We start from the raw sequence: 26,898 nt of genomic DNA, 5'->3' as shown, positions 1-26,898 counted from the left end.
TCGGGGCGTTGTTGTGCAGTCAAGCATTGCTGCTGTAAATGTGCGGAGACATAATTTCATTTGGGGCTGCATAGATACCTCACAATGTGAAGGAACAACATGACAGCAAAATAAATAAATAAACAACATAGGAAATGTGTAGTGCGAAGCGGCCCCCGCTGCTTTCCAGACTCATTTCCACATCAAACGCAGCATATCAAAGGCAGCCCTCCGACTGGGGCCTTGATTTCATGTGGTAAATTCGTATAAGTCTGCAATCAATATTTAATTAAGCGTTCAACACAGTGGGTATATTTCATGTTTGCTGTATGATCCCTTTTAATGGGGAACCCAAGATTAACTGTGCTGTAATGGAGAGGAGGAAACAATCTGCCTCCGTGATGGAAGGGCACAGACAGCATAACATTTCTCTCTCTCGCTCTCTCTCTCTCTGCTTTTCTTTCCCCTCTGTACATTGTGACTGACAGGCAGCTCCCAACAGAGAGACAGTGAGATCCTGAGGAGAACGACAGTGTTTGGAGCTCTGTGCCATGCGCCTCCCATACCTCTACAGCACAGCCCACACTGAGGAATACATTCCTATCAATCTTCATCACCTCCGCCTGTGTCTTAGATTACCATCCCTGACATGTCAACTGCTGCCTGCGTGCAGGGGGGCATGTCTCACTACTAACACACAACGAATCCAAGAATAAACAAATGAAATAACAGCATGAATAAGGGAAAATATACTGTACAGTATGAGAGGTATAGCGCCAAGCAAAGAACAACCTGCCATTCAATACACAATACAATGATTGGTTTTTGTTTTTTTTTATCTTTTGCCCTTCCACCTTATTAAAGTGCCTGTTGAATATTTGTGAGGTCAGGTAGAAGCAAGAACAGAGTATTTGATATTGCCTAGCAAACAGTACATACGAGAGAGGAACAATTCCAAAAGAGCAGGAATAAAAAGGCAGTATGGCACGGCACATTTTGGCATTTTAACTCTTACAGAGTATGGAAGAAAGGTGCCTTGAGGAATGAAATGTAAGAAAAATACGATGAACTAGTTTAAAGGAAAATGTCAACCAACTACACAAACAAACATTGAGGTACATGTTAAAAATGAATGATACTGCATATGTACAAAAGTCTCTTTTTTTAAGAAATGTTTCAGGCAAGTCCTGGGTTAGCATCCATTCAACACACACTCAGACAAACACGAACACATCACACACACTAAGAGATATTGCAATCTCAACTTTTAGCCAGATTGAGGAGGGACTGAAAAATGTTTCTGTTTAGAGTCCATGTGATGTGAAGTGTCCTGCTCCAGCAGCAGCAACTTGTCTCACTTCACATCCTGACTACATTTGCGTTGCAGAGGGAGGGCCAGAAGGTCAAGGTATTTATCGCCAATCGGAAACATCGGAATCGGAAAACTCGGAAGACCAAACAGGATCCAGGGATAGGCGGTTGATTGTCCAAGAGGGCAAATAGTTCCTGTGCCTTTGCGCTGGTGCCACCTTTTGCTGTCTGTCTGTCTGTCTGTGCAATGGCTAACACCTTCACTGACAGCATCCATCAATGGAGACAGGAGACCGAAAAAAACAAACACTGGCCCAGGAGATTGTCATTCAAAAGCTGGGGGAAAATCAGGTCTGTAGACTCCCGTGTATTTTTTTCAACTGATTGGACTGTGCAGAAGAAAGCCGATGGCAGCAGGGAGTGAAGAGTGGGTGGCTGATAGTGTGCCAGTTATGAGACAGCAGTGGCTCAGTCTGTTTCTCTGTCTGTGGCTCTGTTTGTCAGTCCGCAGGTTAATATTAGATTCACATTCTGTGCTTTCTTCACTATGGGGAGCTGAGCTTTCTCACCTTCAGATTCCCTGGGTCTACAAGAAAATATAAAGATGTTTAAAAAAAAAAAAAAAAAACTTGAGTAAAGACATACTGTGCTCTACATTATATTGTCATCTTGGAAGCCAATGTCTTTTCTTTACCCCCTAGTCTGGAGGAGTGTCCTCGACTGCTGTCTCCTAGAATCAGCTGCAGGCTGGTGGCTGGAATGAGGCCTTCCTGTCGCCGACTCAGATTTTTCACCAACCTGAAGGATGAGGAGTGGTGGGGAAAGGGTTGAGATTGAGGGAGAGAGAGAAAGAGGGGGGGAAATCAGATCAAATAAACTTTGGTACTTGGTACATGGTCCAATTCTAATCCACTAGGGAATAGAGCAAATTCCAGCATAGAGATTGCACCGTACAGTTTACATATGCTTTTACATTTCAGGCATTTAGGTAAAGAGGGGTTTAGTATCTTGCTCAAGGACACTGTGACAGGTCACATAGCTGCTAAAAGCCACACACTGTCTTATGGGGATTGAACCCGTGACCTTTTTGTTACGGGACAGTTTTCCTAACTACTATTACACCCTGGCAGCCCAGTTTACCAGTCATGCATCTGACGACGGGCCGAAAACTCACCAGACGCCCTGGTAGCCTTCATGCTGCAGTTGGATGACGTCTCCACATTTGATAGTGATGCTGTCTGGTCCATTCCTATGACAATCAGCCAAAGCCCTGTATCTGCCTGGAGACTGGCACAGAATGAAAACTGTCACTTAACAAACCCTATCAAAAGTCCAGTCACGCAAAATAGAATCAACCACCCATGCAATAGAAATTCTATGTGAGAAGATCTATGTAGGCCTTAAAGTCATGATTGACAGGTTTGAAAAGCTGGGAGGATCTAACTGATTATGGTTTATTTGTCTAAATATCTGCTGATAGTGTACAGTAAGGTAAGGTGTAACCTCGCCTCACCAGTTGCACCAAAACCTCCTCGTCAGTGTCAGATGGGTGGGAGGCGTCCCGACCTCCAGGCCACTCCTCCAGACCCTCGCAGATGTCTACCGAGTGAGGCGCGCCGGGCCAACCTGGGAGCGCGCACACACACACACACACACACACACACACACACACGTACATTACTTTGGCTGTTACAGGTATCGACAAATGCATTGCTTAGAACACTCCACCTGAAAGGAACTATATGTAGATACTTGGTAACTATATTGACACTATAATGACCCTTGTCACTTACTGGGAAATTAATAAGAACGTAGAATCAAAAGCTAATCTCAGTAGCTGGGCCTTTTCCCCCAAAATTCCTCGGTGCACCCAGTGCTGCTTCAGGTCAAAATACACCTGAACTGCTGAGGAGGAAGAAGTCAAATATCTACATCAGTTTGGGTTTAAGAAGAGAAAAAGCAACAGCAATGTGATACTGTGCAAGTCAAGAATGATTTGTATCAATTTTCTTAATTTGTCATTTACAAGTCATTTAGTTACCAAGTATCTATTTGATTATCAAACGGTGTAAACGTGTGCGGCTGAGTGTTACTCACTCCTGCGGTTGCGCTGGTGTTGAGGGGAGTGGGACTGGGGGTCTGGACTGCTCCGCCCCGACTCTGTGTCCTCTGAACTCACCGACGCCCTCTGCTGCTTGCTGGGAGAACAACGCAATGCAACACATGGCTCACCACACACTGTACAGAGTCACCAAACACGCTCAGGATAGATGTTATCCTCAGCCACACAATCTAGGGTCAGCTATCACTTCCTGAATCCGATCCATACCTATAAGAGGAGGGAACATTAAAGCTGGCCCTGGATCAGTGTCTAGGAACAACTCTGTCCTGTTGTATCTCACACAGCCATGACCGTTCAGGCACCAGCCAGACAGCAGGGCAGAGCACAGAGCAGCCAGGTGCAAGCTTCTCTGTAGAGGGTGGGAAGTAGGACTCACAGACCACTGACTGACAGTGTTCACACAGGGGAGGCATGTGTCAACACAAGGAAAGATCTGGTCTCGATTTATCAAGATCCAAATTTGGAAAGATTTGGTCGTTGTGTTATTAGATGTTGAGCGTGTTTCTCGAAAATTCATTCTAGTTTGATTAGATCTCAAAAAACGAGCCCCATCTTAAAAAGCAGTTCTCATGAGGAAATCAAGAAAATTCATGAAATCAAACCAAAACTCATATTTTCTTTTCGTTTGCCCTTTGCATTACATGCAAAATTGCAAATCTGAGATGCAAAGATAAGTGCAATTACTTTGGATACAATGTTACCATGGTAGAGCTGCTGAGACACTGGCCTCTCAATGCAGACTTGGCGACCAGCAAGGGAGGGGGGGATGTTCAGTTATGAGCCAGAATGGAGGCTATAAAACGGGGTGCAGATGACGGTCAGTATGCAAACACAGCAGCCCTGGGTTTTGGTCCCCAAGCCGGGCCGGGCGGGTCATGCCGAGGCGAGGCGAGGTGAGCCAGGCCGGGCCAGGCTGAGTTTACCACTGAGCGTTAAGGCGGGTCAGTGGCGCTGGGGGCGGTGGCGGGGGCGCGGCCGGGGCCGTTGCCGGGGGCTTCGGGGGCGGGGGCTCCGGGAACGCAGGCACAGAAACACATCAGCTGACAGCGAGACAAAGTCCAGCCCCGGCAGACAGCCCCTGGGAACCCCTCTGGACGGCCGCACGCCCCTGCAGGTAGGGGACGGGAGGAGTGGGGATAGGCAACCAGACACCAGAGAGAGTGGGCCCTTTCTCACACACCGCCACACACACACACACACGGCCTTCTACCACGAAACGATATCCTCACATTCACTCAAGCCGTGAAGACTCAGCAAATGCAGATTGCAGTGCTGTGACTGCCTGTGTGTGTGTATATTTGTGCACTTATTGTATACAGCCATGCCCTGAATACAGTAAATACAGAAGAAAACACTCACACGGTATCCATAAGTAACCACAGGCACTGACCTCTCAGAAAGTGGTGGGGAAAGCTGCATGTGTTCAACCATTTGGCCATGTTGATACGCCTCGTCTATGAGAAGAGAGAAGAGGCGATGGAAGAGGAGAGAAAGAAGAGTTTCACCTTCAGTGTAGGACTCCGGTTGATTCTGAGTTGAATATAAACATGAGTTGTGCACAGACCTCGAAGCAGTTTCTGCTGGTTAGTGAGGATTCTGCGCAGCTCATTGAGCCAGGCCATCTTCACCTCCACTGTAGGAGCCTGGGAGACGACAGAAGCATGAATTACAACAGATCAAACAAGGCGGTCAAAGGACAGTGACATTCTGGATGCCTAAGCCACTGTACATAATGTATCTGTACATGATATAGCTCAGTGTAAGCTGGATTTATGGGGTGGGATAAAACATATGGTCGAAATAAAAAAGGGTTAAAAGGGTTCAACGTGTCTGAGCAGTTGAGTGAAAATACTGAATTAACAGCGAGGTAATAAATCTACTGCTAACACTGGCAGTAAATGTCAAAAAAACTTCAAAAAAGCATGCGCATCCTCACCTGAACCACATACACCTCCTCCCTGCCACTGTACCAGATCTCAAACTTTTTCACATCTCCCTTGACATTCTCTGTGATCCCCACAGCAGTCATCTGCCAAGAGAGATATACACTGCTTACAAACACACACACACACACACACACACCCGGCATTAAGAGGACAAGAAGCACACACAGCACATCATACATCAGGCTTACATCATGTAACACATCTGTTCTGTCAGAACACAAACATTCACACACACCTCCGCTGTGCGACTGCTTCCTCCCCACACTCTCAATAATAAATCAAGAGCAGCAGCAGCAGCTGTTGGTGTGACACCATCCATGATGCCCGCCGTGCATAAAGATATACAGCAAAACAAGTCTTGAAGGAATACACCAAGTTTTGGGGAGATTGGCCAACTTACCCATGTTGATAGTGTTGAGAACACGAACACCAAAATCATGTATGGCAGATCATTCGCTCCGGTGCTCTATGCTAACACTTTAGCATACACCATGTTAAGTGATCCAAACTAAGAGACCTTTTTTTATTAAAAAAAAAAAAAAAAAAAAAAGCTGTGGCTGGTTTTTATTATACGGACTGTGGATTCATACATTTTAAAAGACAAAATATCTAAATATATCTGATGTAGCCACAATTTATTTTTGGGACTGTTTCAGGTGAGCTACAACGCATTCATCCACTGCACAGTGATGTTTAGCTGTGCAGACTCCAGGTAAACCAAACAACTCACACTCTGAGTCTCGTGGGAAGAGAGACTTTTTCACAGAGAAAGTAGTCTGCTAGTTCAGAATAGTTTTTTTGTATCATAGGTAAGTTGACCAATGGGCTAATCTCCCAATACTTGGTGTATTCCCTGAAGAAAAGTGCATGTGTTTGGCAGTACACACACACACACACACATACACACACAGGCCAACCTTGAGACAGTGCTTGAAGCTGTAGGAGGGGGTCTTGTCACAGCCATCTCCATGCTCCTCCCTGCGCTTGCAGAAGAGCAGAGCTCTCTCATACAGGAACAGGTGCCTCTGCATGGGCTTGAAGCGGGCCAGCTCCTTCATGCGTGTGGGACCTTTCTTATGGCTGATCCACACACTAAAAGAACCCTGCATCAACACACGGCCCAGGTCGCACAGCTCGCCCTGGGTATAATGGGAGAAAGCATTTTAGATCAGATCACTTTAAATTCCTTCAGTTTGAAATGCAAGCTATACCTGCAACCCACATAATAACTATTATGCCTTTGATATAAATCTAAAAATCTAAACTTATTTATCGCAAAATATTTCCAGTTCATGGATTCTGAAGGAAATTCAGTTCCAGCGAATTAACATTCAGGGTACACAGCAAACACAAAATACCGCAAACAAACACACAGATCAAAACAAATAGGACCCACCTCATATCCTGTGATGGCTATCTGATGCATGGAGTCGTTGACTGATTTGAGCAGGTCCAGCATGGCCGTTAGCGCCCCCTGTAGTTCAGAGGTCCCCTCACAACCTGTACTGTACTTCAGGAGCTCCTAAACACACACACACACACACACACACACACACACACACACACACACGGACAGGCATGTGCACGTGCACGCACAAACACAGTAGCTAAAACAGTGCACTATATATTGATAATGACTCTTGCTAAATCATAATGAAGTCATCATATACAGAACAGTGAATGGGGAATTTTGCAACCACTTCCTATCATACAGGACTATCGAACATACTTACTACATGTTGTTGCTGTGTAGCAAATCATTTCTGACAGGGTTATACTGTTTTGTACTGACACTTTATGGGTTTTGGGAATATGGATTTAAAATATGGCTCAGTTCAGCTCAAGGCCAGTCTGGGAAATAGAGTATGAAAGGCCTGTTTCACATGCATGAGCGATTGATTGACTGTGTGTGTGTGTGTGTGTGTGTGTGTGTGTGTGTGTGTGTGTGTGTGTGTGTGTGTGTGTGTGTGTGCGTGTGTGTCATATGATGCTGCCCTTTGTCCCACCTTAAGCAGGAGCTGGTATTTGGTGAGGCGTTGGACTGGTTTCAACAGGTAGGAGTCCAAGCCCAGTTTGTGCTCCAGATTCTTTTGACACTCCTTAACAAAGAAGGCAAGTTAAACCACAAAATGCTCTGAATGTAATGTCTGTAAATCAATCATCACTGTAACAGTAACTGCAGAGTATTTCCAAAAATGTTGTCAATTTTGTCAACCAAGGATTTAAGTTACTTACTATCCTAAAACAATACCAGAATTTGCTCTCATTTTGTGCTATTAATAATTTCACAAGTGTAGAAGTCTTTTTTTTTTCAAATGGTAGATATCTCATTATGAAACAAAACTCTTCAAATATTTCCAATATAAGAAATGTTGTATTACATATACAGTATCTATAAATGACAATGGATGAATCTGCAAAACAATGAATGAACTAAACAAAAATGTCGACTGAGAGAGTAAAATCATGGCGAAACCGACCTGAAAGAAGGCACAGTCTGAGAATTGTCTCCATAGGGCCTCAGAGCGGGGCTTATTCTGACAGTAGCATTCATACATTTGGAAATTCTCTTTCTGGAGAAGAGGAGACACAACACACAGGAATCTGGTCTGAGATATTCCCAATAAAAGATGTCCGAACCGTCAAAATAGTAACAAGCTACACAACAAAAACAAAACGTATCATCTCACCCGCTCCAGAAAACAAGCTCCTACACCCTCAGGGGTCTCCAGGCATCCTTCCAGGTCCTGGAGGAACACTCTGGATTCCCAAAAAGATCAAAGGCCAAGAGTTAAATATTAAAAGCCAAACAGAGCGGGTGAGTTCACAAATTAACCAAACACCGTCTTACCTCAAACCCTCCCACACATCAGCCCTAATAGAAAAACTGGCATCCACATGGGGTTTATGCTACAGAGCCCACTGTATCCATCCGTTAATCTCTCTAAATCTAATGCTTATTACAGTAACAGGCAATTATCTCCAGTTAGGATAGTGTAATTTGCTTCCAGCATCAGTCATCAAGATGAGCCATTTAGCTCAGCAGGAAGGCAGACTCAGCAGGCAAGAGTGGAAACATTGACACTAATAAACTCCACTGTTTAAACTGGCGTTGCAGTGAGAAGGAAAGGCTGACAAGGATGCAGTGTAAACTACTGAAGACCCAATAGTTAAACATGGAGAGTCTGGGTAAGAAAAAATGAAAAAATAAACATTTTATAAATCTATTTTTTTTTGTAGTCAGCCTATCATGTTGCCCATGTTAAATATTACATGTTTAGCTGTCTCTGCTGTCAACAGACTGTCAAAAAGTGACAATTTATAACTTTGTAATGTTAACAGATATGAGGAGAGACATTAGCATTGGTGGCAAGTTAGTTGTCTATAGGCAGTATAGAAAGTGTAGGATTCAGTGGGCAGAAAAGAGATTACACGTCATACTCCAAGTGTAGTTCAGAAATACTGCAGTTACAAATGGTTTAATATGCTTGTTGACTTTTTACATGGTATTAATTTAACATGTGATACCTTCTAATAACAAAAACTTGGTATCCATGGATGCAGGCTCTGCAAACAGCAAAACAAGCGCCACCAAAACTCTGAATACCAATGTGCGCAATTTTGGTATTTGATATTGAAGCCTGTGCCTGCCCATTTGACAGCTACATAATTAAAAAAGAAATACTCTAAAATCCCATCAGGATACAGATCCTGTAGCAGAAAAGCCTGCTGAGCTAAACTGAGCTAAAGAAGAAAACCAATCCTTCATTTAAATCGGCTTGTAAATATCTTTTTTCTGTCACTGACTTTATTTTAATGAGGCCTTCTTGTTGGAGCTACTAGATACAGACTACCCACAACACCCTTTGTAGCTCCACATATAATACTTCACTGCTAGTTGTTACCTTAAGCTCAGAAGTCATGTTGATGGGATGTTTTTAGCAGTTAGTTTGCCAGTCTAGTTTACTCAAAGCAAATGATTCAAGGTAAAAGAAAGTGTGTAGCAATCAGTATTACCATTACTTATTATTATCCCATTACTTACTGTACCTATCACTGTGTAACAATGCATTTTTTGTTTGCATACCATACATGCTTGCAGTTCTGTATGTTTAGACATGTTTATGTGTGATGTGAGTCATTAGTTTCCTTGCCTGCTGTGAAAATTGTAGATCTCAGGCATGTTTCCAAAGAGGATGTCTCTCTTGCTGCGCAGGATGGGGGGCAGGAGGCCCGACAGAGCTGGGTTGTCCATCTCGGCCCTGTAACCCTGCAATATTCAACCATAACAACATAATCTAGGACATATATGGCTTAAGTGAATGCAATGCAAGATATACTAGCAGGAGTTATTATGTAAGTGTATAGATTGAAGTGCCACTGGAAATTGAGGAAACTGAGGACGCAAACACGTGGCAAGTTTTTACTGTTAGCAATTTTTCTTTTTTGTGTGACATGAAAAAAAAGGAAAAGCAGGTGTGTTTTCTCACCAGCAGCACTGACAGCAGCTCTTCCACATAGATCCTCTCTGTCTCTATGAGTTCCCTCATCACATGACTGTGACACAAACACATGCACACACGCAGAGAGGAAGGCAGGACGGGAGAGAGCCAGAGGGCATCATTAGCACCGAACAAAGAGAATCACAAAGTAAACAACATGGAGAGCACTGTGAGGATGGACAGATGGGTGGATGAATGGATGGATGGAGGGATGGATGTCTCCTGCTCACCGTTTTAAGAGATCTGGGCTGTCCTCTCCCTCTAGACTGTACGACACACAGCTCCTGCTCTCCTGGTAGTCGTGCATCACCTCTATCTGAACACACACACCATAGATGGACAATACAGATTTTCCATTTGGATTTCAGGCAAATATTTGAGAGAAGTTCAGTTAATGTAACAATTATTGTATCGCACAGGAAAAGCTACATAATAAGATGATAATAAGATAATCATAATATTTTCAATTTCAATCATATTTGGTGTTAGCTGGAGCTGTGATAGTCCATAGGTGATTAAAAAAAAACAACTAATTTTACCACATTGTTGTTGTTGCCTCACCTTTCTAGGGTTGGGGCTCTTCCGTGACGCTCTCTTCCCAGGCAGAGAGAGATCAAATGTGAACTTCAAACCATCACCTGCAGAGCATCAGACATAATGATCACACTGATGAGTGTAATCCACATACAGTATGCTCCCATATGCTTTGATGAGGCTATCTTTCAACTACACTACTTAGGAGATGGCTGATTCATAGAGTAAATCAAACAGAATTATTTCTTTATGGCCATGTGCAAGATGTGAAATTGATAGCCCCGAGGGGGTTTGCCTGCCCTGCCAATGACCTTTTGTTTTTATTCCTCAGTAAGTTTAAACAACAGTAATCAGTCGTGATGGACACTTGACATAATCAGTGATAACAGGCTGCCTCCACTACAAGTACCTCCTGGAACCAGTATATATACTGTAGATCTAAAGCACTGGCTGGCATGACTGTCAGTGTCCTTTTGATCCTAGCAACTGAATCCTTACATTACAGTCCAAGCTCTAGTGAGCGTATGCTCAGAGTGCCTTTGCATGTGCCACATTACGTTCATCAGTGGTACGCATGCATGTGCGTGCATGTACATGTATGCATGTACAGTATCAAATCAATCAAAGCTAACATTTTTCCCTTCATCTCTCTCTCTTAAATTGCTATTCTCCTGAGTATGAAGGAAGCCGGGGGAGGGTTCATAATCACTCTCACTCTCCTTATCACTCTCATTACTAGGCCTCATATCATAGAACAGGAGAACAAAACCTTAAAGAACATTAAGGGAAATAGACAAAAGCTTATTTATTCTTTCATAGTCATTTGCATGCACGCACGCATGCACACACACAACTGTTGGGGACATGCGCAGGGGCGCAATAGACACATTCACATCCAAATACACACACTAGATCCACCATATTAATTGGGTGCTATATGGCTGGCTTTGTGCAGCCTCCCCTGGGAGCTGGAGGGAGATGAAAGGTTCTTTAATGTATGGACCACATATGGTTCTATCGCAGCTATCGTCCTGACTAATAGAGACGTCAGGTATATCCCAGTGGGCTGATTATACCAGATACCCTTTTTCCAGCTTGTTTGTAAAGGTGCCCTGCTAAGCCCAAGGTCAATACAGGAACACCTTAGGCCAACTCACTGGGACCCTGTGATGTGTTAATTTTACCACAGAGCCAGTGGGAGGCTGGAGGCAGGATGCACAGGGGAAGGGGATTGCTGCCAGGGCAAAGGACTAGGAAGAGGCCTCATACTGGGCCTGGGAAGCAGAGGAAGCCTGGGTGGAGACCTACAGTAGTACAGTTAGTTGATCAGAGAAAGGCATGTAAGCTGCAAACTAGGGCAGCTAACGAAATACTAATGCTGTTCAATCCGCTGTGATACTGTGACAAAGACGCTCTTTCTCCAAGTACGAATGAATGAGGTGACATAATCTTCATTTTGATAAAGAGTCTTTCTCAAGAGACTAGTGTGTGTCTGTGTGTGTTTGAGTATGCATATGTGTGTGTCTGTACCATGCTTGGGGGAGAAGAGCGGGGACTTAGAGCGTGGGGGGTTCTCAGGCCTGGGGGCCACCAGTTGAACCGGACGGACGTGTTTATCGGCCAGCTTCCTCAGACAAGCCTGCCGGTTCTGGATCATCTGCTGCACTGTTCCATGCTTCTCAAACGTCTTCCCTATCTGGGCCTGATGGACAGAAAAGAAGGGATAGTGAGAGAGAGAAGGAAACAGAGGGTTAGGGTATTCATTTTTGATGTAAAAGACAGTTTAATTGATGTGATGAGCAAAATAGACACGGAAACGATGGGAACATGGTCATATACTACTCATGTATGAAAACCATTAAATTAATATTACTATTTTTTATACATTAAATAAATCCTTATCCACGTTGAGGTTATGAGACTGTGGTGAAGTTCAATTTCACAAACACCTCAACAATCCAGTACCCCATTTACACTGAGCCACAAAATGAAAATGACAAAGACAGAAAAGAGAAATTTCCCCGGTGGCCTCAGTTCGGGGTAGTTTGAGTGGCAACATGTCACAGCAGCATTAAATATCGCCAGCTCCATGAGCCGGACTGTTTATAAAACTAAAACTAAAAATATATTTGAAGATATAAAGGTTGACCCCAAGAAGCTCACTGCAGTGGTGGAGAGCAGCTGTAGAGGGCGCCCTGCACCGGTATCTCCAATGCGTCCCGGCCGTGTGCCACAAAACCATAATGCATCATTCATTTATAACCTTATGACATTAAGCCCAATTGCTTAACACCTTGAATTTGTCACAATTATTTGGAACAAACTGGGGCTCTGCTAAAAGACTGTAATGCACTTACTTCAAACTAATTCACACCATGTCAGCCTATAATGAAATGTAGATGCTTTTTGGACAAACGATAGGCAACAAAGATGCTATTTAGTGGTAGACGTTCTTCTGACACAGAATATTTGTAGAGTAGGCCTGGAAATGAGCTGAGTGTAAAAGCCATTTTTACTTTATTTCACTAATTTCCCATCGAAGTCGCCATTCCCCACTGTCTCCAAAATGTGCACACGCATGGGTCAGTGTAGCGGTACGCACATTCTCAGTGCAGTGTGTTTTTTTTTAATAATCTGTGTGAAGTAGCGCCTGCTGTCTAACTTGAAGAATACGCAGAAATGCATACAAAATCGGACTTTCTGTGGCGCCTGCCATCTCCACATTTGCGTACATCGCGGGAAAGCAGGGAGAGATGCAATCGGATTTCTATCTGGCTAACGGAGACGCATTGATGTGGCCAGGTGTAAATGGAATGTGGATAAATCATATCTGGATACTATCCGGATAAGAGACGCGTGAAATGACAAGTGTAAATGGGGCCCAGGAGTACGCTCTCTCTATCCCTCTCAACATGGTCGTATAACCTCATTGTAGTTTGAAGTAATGAGCTTATTTATTGTATGATTATATGATGATCACATTACACAGTCTAAGCTCACAACTTCAAACAATATGGTTACATAAAAGGGCTAATTTGTAATTGCAATATGGCACCCTCTGTTGAAACACTGCCCCATTCTGGCTTTGTTTTATATTGTGGTTATTGTATTGAAGACATTTTTTTGCTCTGAAAATAGTACTGACAGTATGTGACTGCCGGCCATGAGGCTTATGTGTATTTTGAGGTTGTAAATGGTTTGCGTTCACTGGAAATTTTTGTTAACATTGAAGTAGTTATGATGGGTTGAGAGATTATTTAGATTATTTTCCATCTACATGCCAAACTCTTCAAAAACGTATGTGAATTAGAAGTCAAATAAATCTGTATTACAGCTTTACGAGTTGTAATGCAGTGAGTGCTATCATATGCTGGATATGATGGATTTATTGTATGATGTTATGTTCTTCAAATAAAGTGTGACAGTTGTTTTTCTTGACCCAGGTTGAATCTGGCTCCTCCTGTTTTTGGTAGCTGACCTGCAGCTGAGGCGTGATGACAGCCTCGTACTCCATGACCAGGATGTCAGGTCCTGAGCTCAGCATAGATGGCGCCCCGTCCAAGAACTTCTCAATGTCCCTCAAAGCAGCCTGGGCCCCCTCCTTTGACTGGAACTTATCTACCAGCTGATTGGCCAACAGATAGGCCCCATCATCACACCAGCTCTGGGCCTGAAGGTGAGGAATATATGTATATCATAATACAAAAGAGTGTGTGTGTGTTTGTATGTGTGTATGTGCGCGTATACATGCACAAGTCTCAGTACCTGTCCAAGACACAGCAGCAGCTGGTGTGTGTGCGTGAGATGCATGTGTTTGGCCTTGAGGGCAGCAGTGAGTGTATCACAATGGTGGCGGAGCTCGTTGCAGCGCTGCACAATGAGGGCCATGGCATAGTGGTGACTGGCTGCTAGCTGGTGTCCATGAAGGATGATGATCTGGGCCCGACCCATCACCTCCTGACAATGGAAACAAGGAAACACACACAAAAGGAGCCATCAGTTTTATGGTGAATGGGGCGGCAAGTGGCCTGGTCCTTCCAGTCACAGGTTTAATCCCACAAGGCTGAGTCTTGACCCTTGGTGAAAGGCTTCAGAAGGATATGCAAAGAAGTAAATTCCTAATTACACTGCATGTAATACATTGCTATATTACACTGCATGTAATATAGTAACTGCAGTGGTAACCACAAATGAGACGGCTTGCCCATCACAGTTTCACAAGCTCTCCATCCAAATTATATTAGTTGCACTTTGGAATTACATTTTTAACCCCAAACCCCACCCATCTGGTACTAAAAGCAAGTTAACAAATGCAATTATTTGCAGATAATGATGGTCTAGTTGGGAACCACTGACCTGTGCGTTTGACTCCAGACTCTCCAAGTCTCTCAGAGCCTGTTCTGTCTGAGCCAGAGTGTCTCCTGGTGTGGACACCTCTCTCTCCTGAGCCAACAGACACTCCAGACACAACTCCATCTAAGCAGTCAACACACACAGTCAGATGCACACAGAAAAAAAAACATACACAGAGCAGTTACACATACACACACATGCGCACATACATACACACAAAAACATGCATGCACATACACACAGCAAATACATGGAATCCTTACCTCCTGAAAGCTTTGCTCATATCTGAGCAACTGTCGGTACTGATGCAGTTTCAGATGATGCTTCTCAAAGAAGCCGTCAAAGGCTGACTCCATGTCTCGGAGCTGGGCGAGAAGCCTAAAGAACAGAGGGAGAAGCTAGGGCCTCAGTCCACTCCCTTAGATCCCAGAGGCATTTTCTCTATGCTCATAGCCTCTGGTGTTTCTATTGTACATTGCACAGTATAATTCTTGCTATTTACAGTATGGTAATTATCGCCAAAAGCTATATGCACAGAGAAGTAATCATTTTATGGAACCGAACCTAAGAGGACATTTTACTATATCTAAGATATAGTAAAATTTTAAGATGCAATTTCCAATAACAAAACAATACATTATTTAATACCTGATCTGATCTAATAAAACAATAAAACAGTAAAATTTCCCCATAATTACATCAGACAGGTGATACAGCATAAGAAAGAGAAAGGCAGTGTTAAGATGTCTTGCCTCTGTACAGTGTCCCAGTCCAGCTTAACGTCCCAGTGGGAGTCGTCCTCCTTCACAGAGGTCTCCAGGATGGAGAGAAGGTGGCGACCCTCCTTTGACACTGACTTGATAGCATCCTGTCCAAGAGAGGAGGATTTTACATCATGTGTGAATGGCATTCAAAATATCAGTGCATAGAGTACTAGTAGTCGGTCAATTTGAAGTTGAAGAAGTACACTACCAGTCAAAAGTTTGAACACACCTGATTGAATGTATTATGTTTTTCATTATCTTAAAGCCATTTTGATCTAAAGGCTTATGCTTAAATGCTTGAAATTAATTTCTTAGACAAACATAAATAGTGAAGACAGAGGGTGGCTATTTTAAATAATCTAAAATATAAGATAGTTCTGATTTTTTCGTCACTGCATAATTCCATGTGTGTTATTTCATAGTTTTGATGTCTTTACTATTATTCTAAAATGAGAAAAATATTAAAAATAAAGAAAAATGCATGTGTCCAAACTTTTGACTGGTAGTGTAGAAGATGAATGATGTTTGTGATGCAAAAAATATTCTCAAAGCCACAAAAAGCTTCAGTCTTCGCTGTTCACATAACACACAATAATACATTTCTTTCAAACCAAACCTTCAAAGACAGAATTTTAAACTTTACCTTGAGTTTCCTGTACTTGGCAGTGTGACACTCCAGGAGGTACTGGATGGCGTTTCCCTCATCAGGCAGCTCTGTCTCTGCCAGCTCGGTGCCAAAGGCCTGTAGCATCTGAGCGATGTCTTTCACTGTCACAGCAAAGCTTTCAATAGCCTGTAGGGGTATCAGAGAGCACACAACACTACATCACATCCACTGGTCCTGTATTTCTGAGAGAGAAGGGTGAGGAGGGAGATGGTGCAGTCCTACAAGTACCTGGTGCATATCAACAACAAACTGGACAGGTCGACAACTCAGAGGCACCGTACAAGAGGGGGGAGAGTAGACTTTTCTCTTTGAGGAGGCTCAGGAACATGGTTCTTTCAATCGGTTGTGGCCAGCGCACTGTTCTTTGCTGTGGCATGCTGGGAAGGCAACATCAAGACGCCCGGAGGCTCTAACAGAGGGGAGGATGGAGACTACACTGAACTCCATCCTAGACAGCACCTTCCACTATGGTGAGCTGATGAGCCTACGGAGCATGTGCAGCCTCTCCCTCAGCACCCCAAGGTGCAACATGGAGCATCTTAGGCACTTTGTGACCGACAGCAATCAGACTGTACAATGTTTCTGATCTGTACATGTGTTTGTAGATTATCGGCAGATGACTTGGTACATATCTCTGGACTCTTTTTGTGTACATATGCTACCTCCATCCACAAATATGTTCTAATAAAAATAGGGATAATGACAATAGACAACAATGTACATACACATTGTCACTTTTCTGTAGGCTACTATGGTACCTGCCTATGGAGTCTGTCTTTGGATGAAAAGCTAGTAATGAACATATCCAAATTTGCATGTTCTGTACATGTTATCTACATCTTTAATTTGAATATACTGTATATGATAAGGTGCAAGGTCACGTCTACACACCCAGGCACTTTCTGTACATTTGTACGGCCCTCAGTTAATGTGTATACAAGCACATTTAAGCACATCCTGTATATATTCTATGTTTTCACATTGTTCATATTCTTTCATTTGTTATATATATTGCATATATATTGATATTTTTGTATTTTTTATTATTTTATACTACAGATATTTTCTGGTATATTCTGACATTGTACATAATTTTCATCCCTTTTTTCTCTTTCTCAGTTCTACTACTGCTATTTTGCCCTTCCTCTTAATGCTGGAATCCATATCTTTTCATACTTCATTAATAGATTTCTATTTAACATGTTCTAGTGCTGGAACTGTTTATATAGCCAATTCTAATTTATATCAGATTTTTCTTTGCTATATCCTGTTACTATTTGCTGCTGCGACATCCCAATTTCCCCAAGGGAATCATTAAAGTTTCATCATATCTCATCGTATGTTGCAAAGGTGTATAAAGAACAAGGGCAAATGAGATTTTTGCACAAAAAGTTATGAATGACTGAATGACTTCAGTTAGTAACTAAGAATTTTCCTTCATTTCCTACATTGTCGCTGGACATTTAATTCTTCATCTGTAAATAAAATGTCATTGTATTGTTGTGTATGGTTTAAGAAAATAATTGTTTTTGGTGCCAGTATGTTTCAGTATTGATCAGCATTGTTCAGAACTGATCTGTGGCCTACCGTACCGTTCGCAGAACGATCCAGTCACTGTGACAATAGTCCAAAGTGCCACCAAACTCAGACGTCAGCTGGTTCTCATCAATGTAGCGCAGCAGGTCTGTGACAGAGCTCAGCATCACCACCTAAAGGTGCAGACAAACTCTGAGATCTCAACAATATTTCAGAGAGGATTTTGGACTTTCAATAATAGGTTTAAATCAACCCACCCCTTACTACAATCCTCAGATCTTCAGACCATTGGCGACATACAAGTGTCTAATTGCTGCAGCTATTTTCATAGTTGTTTCAACAGTTCAAAGTAGGCTACAGTAGGGTCTAAGTGTGTTGTTGGCTGTGTCCACCACAGAGCATTTGACTCATGGAGATCAGCATGGTTAAGGTGTGTAACAAGAATGAGGAATACCTTGTGGTGAGGTGGGACATGTTTGGTAACTGAGGAGGAGCTGCCTTACTGGCATCTTAAGCATGAAGTCCTCCTGGCTGAAGCGAAAGCCAATATCGGTGACAGTGCGCTGGAAGAAGCTGGTGGGTCGCAGCACCAAGACCAGGTGGAGGTTCCCAGGAAAGGAAGCCTAACAAGGGGGAAAGAAGACCGCTGTCATATCGACGATGGTATGTATGAGGGAGGGTAGAGTATAAGACAATAACCCCCTGTACTTCGGTTTACTGTGGTGCACACAAAAAACAAATGAGCTTTTCCAACAGCTGGCCCTCTAGTTTGCACATTGACACATCAGTGCACATACACCTACGTGCTGGATGCATACCGAGACTAGAAGAGGTAAGGGTTGAGAAAAAACATCTGTCACAGCCTGCATTAACAAGCTATCATCCCCAGTATCTGACAAGGCAGCATGTAGGTCTCAACCATTCTGTCACTCAAGAGATTACTGCCAGCCTAATGGGTTCAAGGTTCAGTCACTACATGAGCTACATGGATGTCACAGGCTGCAGTTCATCTTCAGGTCATTTGGGGAAACAACCTATGTAGGAATTTGTGCTCTGTAGCTGCATAATGCTCAAGAGGCACAGGCTACATTACATTACAGTATAGTATATCTCCAGTCAAGCCCAGGTGTGATGAGGTTGCAGTAACTGTAAATAAGCACTGTGGTATGCCGCACTGTAAAGCGCACAATGAGGAGAAGGGGAATAAAGTCAATAATTAGTAAAGAGTTTATATTTATTTAGTATCCCAGTATTCAACGTAAAAACAACTGTCTGGACATCATTTCGTGACGACTGGCACAATTACGTCATGCAGGTGTGGGTAATGCAAAAGCCTTCAGCTCTGTCGCATGAGCTCTATGATGATAGCATAAACAAGGATGCACAACATATATTACAAGTCGCCTTTCTTGAAATAACATCAATGCGTTTGCATGTGACGCAACTTTTGACATTCATTCGCCCTGACTCTCCCGGAGCCGACAATACAAGCTTATGCATTCCCGATGAACATGCATTAAAAAGCCACAGAACCATCTGAATGGGTCTCAGTCGGGTTTGGTACTGTTGAATGACTAAGCGGAATCGCGCGCTGCACCGCAGTGCTACGCTCTCCAGCTGCAGCCGGCGCGCGGTGCCACTGCCGCATTCAGCCTGTCCGCCCAAAACTTAATCCTAACTCTTTAGACGTGCATCAAAACTAATCAGCAGCTCGTTACCGGGCTCCTCCGCATCTTGGGCATTCTTCGCCGCTGAAAACTATCGGTCATGGTGTTGGAAGCCATCTTTGTTAAAGTATTAGATCTCGCCCGCCCGTTGGTAAATCGGTGCCAAGGTACGCTGCTCCCTCCGGCTGCCTGACCACAGCCGCAGCGCTGATGCTGCTGCCACACAGACAGGCTGGCAGCGCTCACTGCAATGTTTCCCTCCCTCCCGCGTCTCCTGCTCACCCCAGCCTTCCCCCAGCGTCCCACGAAATACAGCGTCATCAAGGCATAGCAGCAGTTTTTGCTGGCTCATACATTTGCAGCAATATGCAGTGGGGGCAAGACTCAAGTCAGGACAGACGGGACGCTGACTTTGCACACGATGCATTTATTGTAAGAATACACAAAGCCGAGAAGACTTAGCGTATGCAAACATATATGTCAATATTATGTTAATCATGGAGAGGCAAAAATCCATATTGCTTAGGAGATTTTCAGTACCATGGACAGCAACTCACCGACTTGCTTGCTCAGCACAGTGATGTTATAGCATTCATCATTAGGAAATATACAGGGTGTGCACGAGGAGTAATTTGCCTCCATACATGACATCTTAAACTGTCAAATAACAAAAAAGACATATTTTAGAACAAGAAAACTGAAACTTGCTCACCGCTATTCTGGCAAGTGCAGTTTTGATAGAGGCCCAGGTATCCAGTCTTCGGTCTAAAATGATGATAAATTTCACGCCTGGTTGCCTCGTTCTGGAAGCACAAATAAGGCAATTGTATCAGTGTAATGTCATTTTCTACATGTTTGTGCATTCAGTGTTTTAGACCTTTCAGACAAGGAAAGGTGAAGGGATAACCAGCCTAGAGCAGATGGATTGGTCAGACCGTAAATGACTGCAATACCACATAATTTATAGGTGCTTTACAACTACATTAGCACATTACTGTGTAAAATTGACTGCATTGACACGTGGGGAAAAAGCCCTGGACTTGATCCAATAAACAGTATCCTAATCTCTTGGGAGCATTTGCTCTGACCTCTACAGGTTGGCATATAGAGGGCATCACAAGAACATTTGACACAGTGAGCTTACGAGCATTGAAGGCCAGCTGTGCTCAGAATACAAGCTTTGGGCTTTAGTGCACTGCATTGCAGAAAGGGAGAGAGAGGGGGAGAGAGATAGGAATCTGAACAGGTTGAGGAGCACGCACCGAGGAATGAGAGTGAGGTATGTTAAGACTTTGGCTAAAGCTTCCTCTGGAATGTCACTGAAAGCAGAGCATTCTGGGAGGGTGATGATGACACTGGAGTCTTCCCCACGGCCCCCTGCAAAGAAAGATATGAGCAATCACTTTCTTTACTTGTAAGACAAAGACATTCAATTAACCCACGTCTAGTGGGTTTATTGAACTCCTCATCATAACTTGCACTGCAGTCGTAGGTAGCAGGAGATTTGAAAAAGCCCACAGTACAGCTTTAGAGTGGAGTAATGTTGCATGAGCATTGAATTGTCTGATAAGCCTGAAGGGGATGGATAACATAGGACTGGGTGTGATAAAGAGATACAAATTTGACTAAGAGTGGCTGATATATATGATCTTACATAATCCATAGGAGATTGTGAAATGAAAGGGCCTCACCTGACAGGTACGCCACCTGTTTCTCTATGTAACCTCCCACCTCCTTCATGCTCACAGGGACCGCCACCTCTGGAAGGAGAGACAGAGATTAAGGAAGGAAGGAAGGAGTATGTTCTGCAAAAGTGAGTGTCTATATACAACAAAACATGACTTGAATCAAAGGATCTAATGCCGCAGATTGCCATTTGAAATTAGACGTTGATATATGTTGATTTGCTGATACTTTGGGACGATTTTGGACCAGCCAGTCAATGTCATTTACCTCTGATATGATATGTAAATGAGGTTCTTGCTTTAAAACCCTGCCTCACCCTGAAGAATTTCATTTGTATGGGTTTCAATGGAGAGTTTTAGTCACTTGATGGTCTAAATGATGTTTCAAAGGCTTTTCCACCCTGACAAGAATACAGTTCTGCATGAGAGAAACACTGAATCCTTTGGCATTTGAATGTTTAAGGCGTGAAAAATATCAAATTTACAGATATTTAATATTGGCCCAAAATATCGGCTATCAGCAGCTTTAATACAAAAATATCAATATTGGCCTTCAGAAACTTGCATCAGTTTAAACCTAGTTCGAACTTAATCTTTACTGTATGTTCCATGAAAATAATCAGTAGATAGCTGTAAATGCTGCCTCCCTGTGGTGGATGTAAATACTACATCCAATACAAGAAAGACAATGAAATCATTAGCAATCTTATCTACTGTAGCTCTTGAATTGCAGCTGGTGTAGTGTTAAGTTTATTGGCAGATGGCCCAGTTGCTCATGCTTGGTGTCATTATTTTTAGCTTTCCAGGGCGACTGGCCAATAGATACCCACTGTCTCTTGTAGGCTGGTCAGTTCAGTTCAACAGGAGGCTACATCTGACCTCCGGATGCCCTGCTCTTTGCACCAGGCAGCAGTGTGGAGATCATCCAGCCAGCTGTGTGGAGGGCGTGCACACTGATCTGTTTGTATCGTGTTGGCACTACTTACAGATGCTTACATTGCATTTACCTCTTAGGCATTTAGCTGTTGCTCTTATCCAGACTTAGTAAGGGACTTCCTAAAGCACATATGCACACACAAATAGCATTAGTTGTCCTTATATGTGCCTTCTAACACTCTCTACCATAGCCTGATATGCTGATGTGGATGTGTATTGTAGCATTTGATTCCCTCAAATGAATTTGAACTCTAAATGCCAGATCATCAAACGTATTGAGCTATATAGCTTTCTCTCTCAAAAACAATCATTAAGAAACACATGCATGAAAATTAAACATGGTATTGTAGCATTAACTTGTTAACACCATCCTCAAATACTGTTGTCTCTGCCTCTGTTCAGTGGTTTATGCAACAGATCAACAGGGCAGCTGATTCGCACACAACTCATCATCTCCTCATCCATAATGGATAGAGACATTAAAAATAAATTGGAACAGACAGAGAGAGACGTAGAGAGACAGAAAGAGAAAGAGAGAGAGAGAGAGATGAAGAGAGAGTGAGAGAGAGAGAGAGAGAGAGAGAGAGAGAGAGAGAGAGAGAGAGGGGGATGGGGGGGTGTCCTTTTCCATGCGGCGACTACAGGTAACAGTGTCCGTAGGGCTGTCAGGGAGCACGTAATGAGCTCCACCGGTCCCTGCTGAATATTTCATGTGTGTCTGTTACAGAGCGGGGCCAGGCCAGCCGGGCCGGAGGACGACCGTGACTGGACTGTTCACACACAGCTGCAGGGTAAAGTTACTGTCTCAGGTTCAACACAACACTGGGATGGTTGTGTAACCATCTATCTCCACTCCAGAAAGCTTAGACAGGTCTTAGACGCATGTCCACGTGTGTTTACATTTTCCATCACAACAACGGCAATATGCAGACATATTATGCTGTGGATGGTAAACCAAGGGAAATTATTGTCATTGGAGATCAAACAATGTGCAGCCTAGTGAGATGGAAAACAGCACATGATTCTTCTTGTTTATATACTGTAAATGTGTCCGTTCCATTATAAATTATAAGTTATGCTATAAATAAAGAGCCAGTAACAAAATATGATGACAGACTATTAGAACAATACTGGCTGTACTGAAGGTTGATAACAATCAATCAATCCCAGGATGCACAAGTACACACACACACACACACACACACACACACACACACTACAGCCTCCTTCACTGCAGAACCTCTACAGGACTTGATGAAGGGAAGCTTGTGCTGCAAACTGCAATGTTTTTAATATGCGTGCCAGTTTGTAGTCCCATGGAGATCCTCCCCCTCCTCCCCCCCCCCTCCCCCTCCTCCCCGTCTGACTACCAGCTCATCACATGATGGAATGCTCCTCAGGACTTGGCCAAATAAAAAACCTGCCTTGTACTCCTTGAATCATGCCTCATGCCTAAGGCGGCACAATTAATTGAAAAAAAATAAAAAATAAATACTGGAATAATGAAAGGGTAAGGCATTTTAAACAGCTACTTACATAAGGCATTCTCATGCTGCCCTGCCCAATAAATCAAGCTACGTGGTGAAAGAAATCTAATTTTATTCAAACTCTAATCTAAGCATTAGTAACTAATTTTCTCCTGCCTAATTTTATTTTTATTTTTAAAATTTTTTAAGCAGTGAAAAATAACTTATGTAGGAAAAAGGTGTGACCACGTGTATTGTATATCATTATCGTACTCAAATCACAGTATGATGTTTGGTCATGACTGTTCAGCAGCCATTTAGCTTGTGAAATCGTTCTCTTCCAGGTTGCTTCATGGCCTTTGCAGGTGACATGGCAGGCTAGTGTGTGCAGGGGAAAGTCAAACAACCTTGTTTGTTCTTCTGCTCTTTGCCCAGAGAGAGAGAGAGAGAGAGAGGTGTTTGCCAGTATGGCTGCAGACAGAGATTTGCTGCCAGTCAAACAGATTAAGACCCAGACCAGTCCTTTCAGTCAGCGTCCCCACTGGAGCTGCGAGGTAGACAGCTTATCTCTGTTGACCAAACACTGATAGGCATCCACACTGACTTGATTAAAAAAACACATGGGCATTAAGAGGTTTGCGAAATATTGAACCCAAACATGGTGAGGCTGTTGGAACAAGACCTATGCCTGGAAATCAACTACAGTGTTCTGTGAAGAAAGCAGAGATTGGCCTTTCCATATAGTATTTGCTATACCAGCTGACCAATCAATATTAGTGAGTGTCCTGTCAACTGGTGCCACACCTTAGTCACATAGTAAATCCTCGTCCAGCATACAGAACAACAGCAACTATGATCACATCTTACAGAGACCAGCTTGTCTGTAGGGAATGCACATACCCAGCGTGGACGCGTGTTCAGTCTTTGCCATCTGCTTTTGTAGAGACACAAAGAAGCAGGCACAAGCATGTAATCCCTTGCAGAGTAAGAAATCCCTTCTTACACATACAAACATGTTCACAGTACACAAAAGCCTAACCTTACACTGCTTTTAGGTCAGGAGATATTTTTACTAAACAAGGTTTCCAATGCTAAGGGGATTAGGGGTGGTGGGTTGCTGTGTGTTCTGGTAGACAATTGGAGAAAATTCCACACTGCTCCGGCTGGGCTGCATGGAAACTAGATTGGTTTAAACTAGAAAGGCCTGGCTGGTGAACCCTGTAACACATGCAACGTCCAGAGGCATCAGGCCTGCCCAGCATTACAGATATTCACATTTCTGAGTAATGAGGCACTAATGAGGACATTTGGTTACAAGAAAATTGTCAAAACTGCCTGTATTTATTTTCCAAGATGATTTTTGGAATTATATTTGGCATTTATAGGCAAAATATTTAGTTATGGATGAATACATTGCTTTTACAGTGCTGAAGATTTTGAATCACACTGACCAGTGCTGTGGGCTTTTGGCCATTCTAGTATTAAGTGATTTATCAGGTATGACAGTTCCTGCTGCTTTCTGTTCTATAATCTTAGACAGCATATGAAACCAGTGAACAGCTCTGGAAATACAAGCTTCCATTTGGTGTTGTCAAATAATACAGACTTCTAAAAGCTACGAGGCCCAATGTCATGTGCATTGTGTATATAATAGGTTAAGATTGAAATCGGGGATTAAATGCACACGGAAAACATTCAAAAGCCTCACATAAGTCACATTCTTTAAATGACCAAAGGGAAGCTCACACACTTGTGGGATATATTTTAGAGGGGGAGTGTTTAAAGGGGCTAATGACAAGGACAAGTTGCCACACCACATTCTGCAGGTGTAAAAAGGAGAGGACAATAGGGTGAGTTATGTAAATGATGATAGGTATCATTAATCTTAAACGGAAGGATTCATCCATGGCTAAAGATGCATACAGCAGTGTGTTCTTCTCCCCTCTTAGCAGATCAAGCCAAACCCAGGGAGCAAAGCTCACATTTCACACACATCATTAGACTCACACTCCACCTGGTATAAATAGACACTCGGCATGGCCTTCTCCCTGCTGTCCCTGTTACCTACACATCCCAACCTGGACACCAAGAGGAGACTTAAAGAGACAAGGGCCCGTCTGTGAAACAATAACACCAGCCTGCCAAGAGCCCCTCTAAGCAATCACATTAGCCTCTGGAGGAGACTCCTCCATGGAGCTGGCAGTCACATCTACTGCTCGCCATTTCTGTCCATCATCTCTCCATCTAATACACTGACAAAGAAACTTCATCATCATGAGTTTTGTTTCAAAATGAGATATCTGCCATTTGAAAAATGCAACACCTACAAAAATGTTAAACTAATTATGGTACTTTTTAGAAGGTAGTAGATAATTTAAGTAGTTGGTGGCCAAAATGATTCCACTTTTATAAACTGGGTCATCTATAACAGAGATATTGAATGATAAACTTCAGCTAATGTTTTTTTGTTTGTTTGTTTCCTCCAAAATGGATATAGTAGCATTTTGGAAAAGGACGTTTCACATGTTGATCATATCATCGTATGGCACAAACACTGAGGAGAAAATCAGGATACATCACTACAGCTTTTTCCTGTACCAAATGCAGTTACTGTCTAGGGATACAGAATATAATGGTACATTTGACAGTATGTGAAAGTGTATTAGTTTCCTGTTTCGATGCATGACATGGCAATGAACTATACCTGGAAGCTGCAATCTCTCCTTTTTGAACATACTTTGATAGTTTTTCTTATTAACACTTGATAGCAATTAATAAGCTGAATATCACTGATAACCTTTTACTTCCATCACATAATGATCTACACCGACCCAGATTTTACAGATATCTCGGCTACAAATCATTACTATGGATAAATCTATCCATCCGTGATGGCTTAAAATAGCTGACATAATCCCTGCAAGGCTACGCCATGGCCCACTCCTGGAGCAAAGCTGCAGGGACTGGCCCATCAACAATACCTACTAAAACTGAGGCACTGTGTGTACTTCCCTGGATGCTTAATCCAATGCAACCTGATAATATACGATCTTGCAGGTTACAAATGATCAATGCAAATAAAACTAAATGGAACTCAGCTACACTGCACTGCGCTGGCCCGATCACATGTCAATCTCAGTTTCCTGAACTGTGCTGAGAAGACCTATGTGAAATGAAGGGATGCGGAAAAGTCCAGAGCAGATACAGCCTCATATTTAAAAGGCTGTCAGTGGATAAGAGAGGTGAAGCGAGGGTAGTGTACTCACGCTGCAGAGTGCTCTCCAGCTGGGAGCCAGCCTGCAGAAGGCTGTGGTAGCTCTCCATCTCTCCCTTGGACTCGTGCTCCGGCTCACTCTCCTCCTGCAGTGAGGCTGGGCCCATTCCCCTCCTCGCTGCTCCTCCTCCTCTCCTCCAAAGGACCAGGCTGGGC

The 26,898-nt window shown here is 43.1% G+C and overlaps 1 protein-coding gene across 1 annotated transcript; it reads right to left on the bottom strand.

Annotated features, from left to right (window-relative positions):
- Positions 1-1,835: 1,835 nt before the first annotated feature.
- Positions 1,836-26,849, bottom strand: mcf2a (MCF.2 cell line derived transforming sequence a). The gene is made up of 30 exons (XM_071917112.2): positions 26,735-26,849; positions 21,073-21,141; positions 20,644-20,758; positions 20,094-20,184; positions 18,218-18,337; positions 17,771-17,887; positions 16,155-16,304; positions 15,500-15,615; positions 15,011-15,125; positions 14,751-14,870; positions 14,160-14,351; positions 13,873-14,064; positions 11,925-12,096; positions 10,422-10,498; positions 10,091-10,176; positions 9,849-9,915; positions 9,513-9,628; positions 8,049-8,118; positions 7,839-7,931; positions 7,365-7,457; positions 6,755-6,880; positions 6,276-6,497; positions 5,349-5,441; positions 4,977-5,055; positions 4,803-4,866; positions 3,388-3,488; positions 2,804-2,916; positions 2,465-2,577; positions 1,985-2,088; positions 1,836-1,876 (listed from the first exon to the last, which is right to left on the bottom strand). The coding sequence occupies exons 1-30, from the start codon at positions 26,847-26,849 to the stop codon at positions 1,836-1,838; spliced, it is 3,342 nt and encodes a 1,113-aa protein (XP_071773213.1).
- Positions 26,850-26,898: the final 49 nt, after the last annotated feature.

This window comes from Centroberyx gerrardi, chromosome 16, assembly GCF_048128805.1.
Source record: "Centroberyx gerrardi isolate f3 chromosome 16, fCenGer3.hap1.cur.20231027, whole genome shotgun sequence".
Classification (NCBI taxonomy): domain Eukaryota; kingdom Metazoa; phylum Chordata; class Actinopteri; order Beryciformes; family Berycidae; genus Centroberyx; species Centroberyx gerrardi.
The sequence above is the reverse complement of the archived record's forward strand: the minus strand, read 5'-3'. Positions and strand labels throughout refer to the sequence as shown.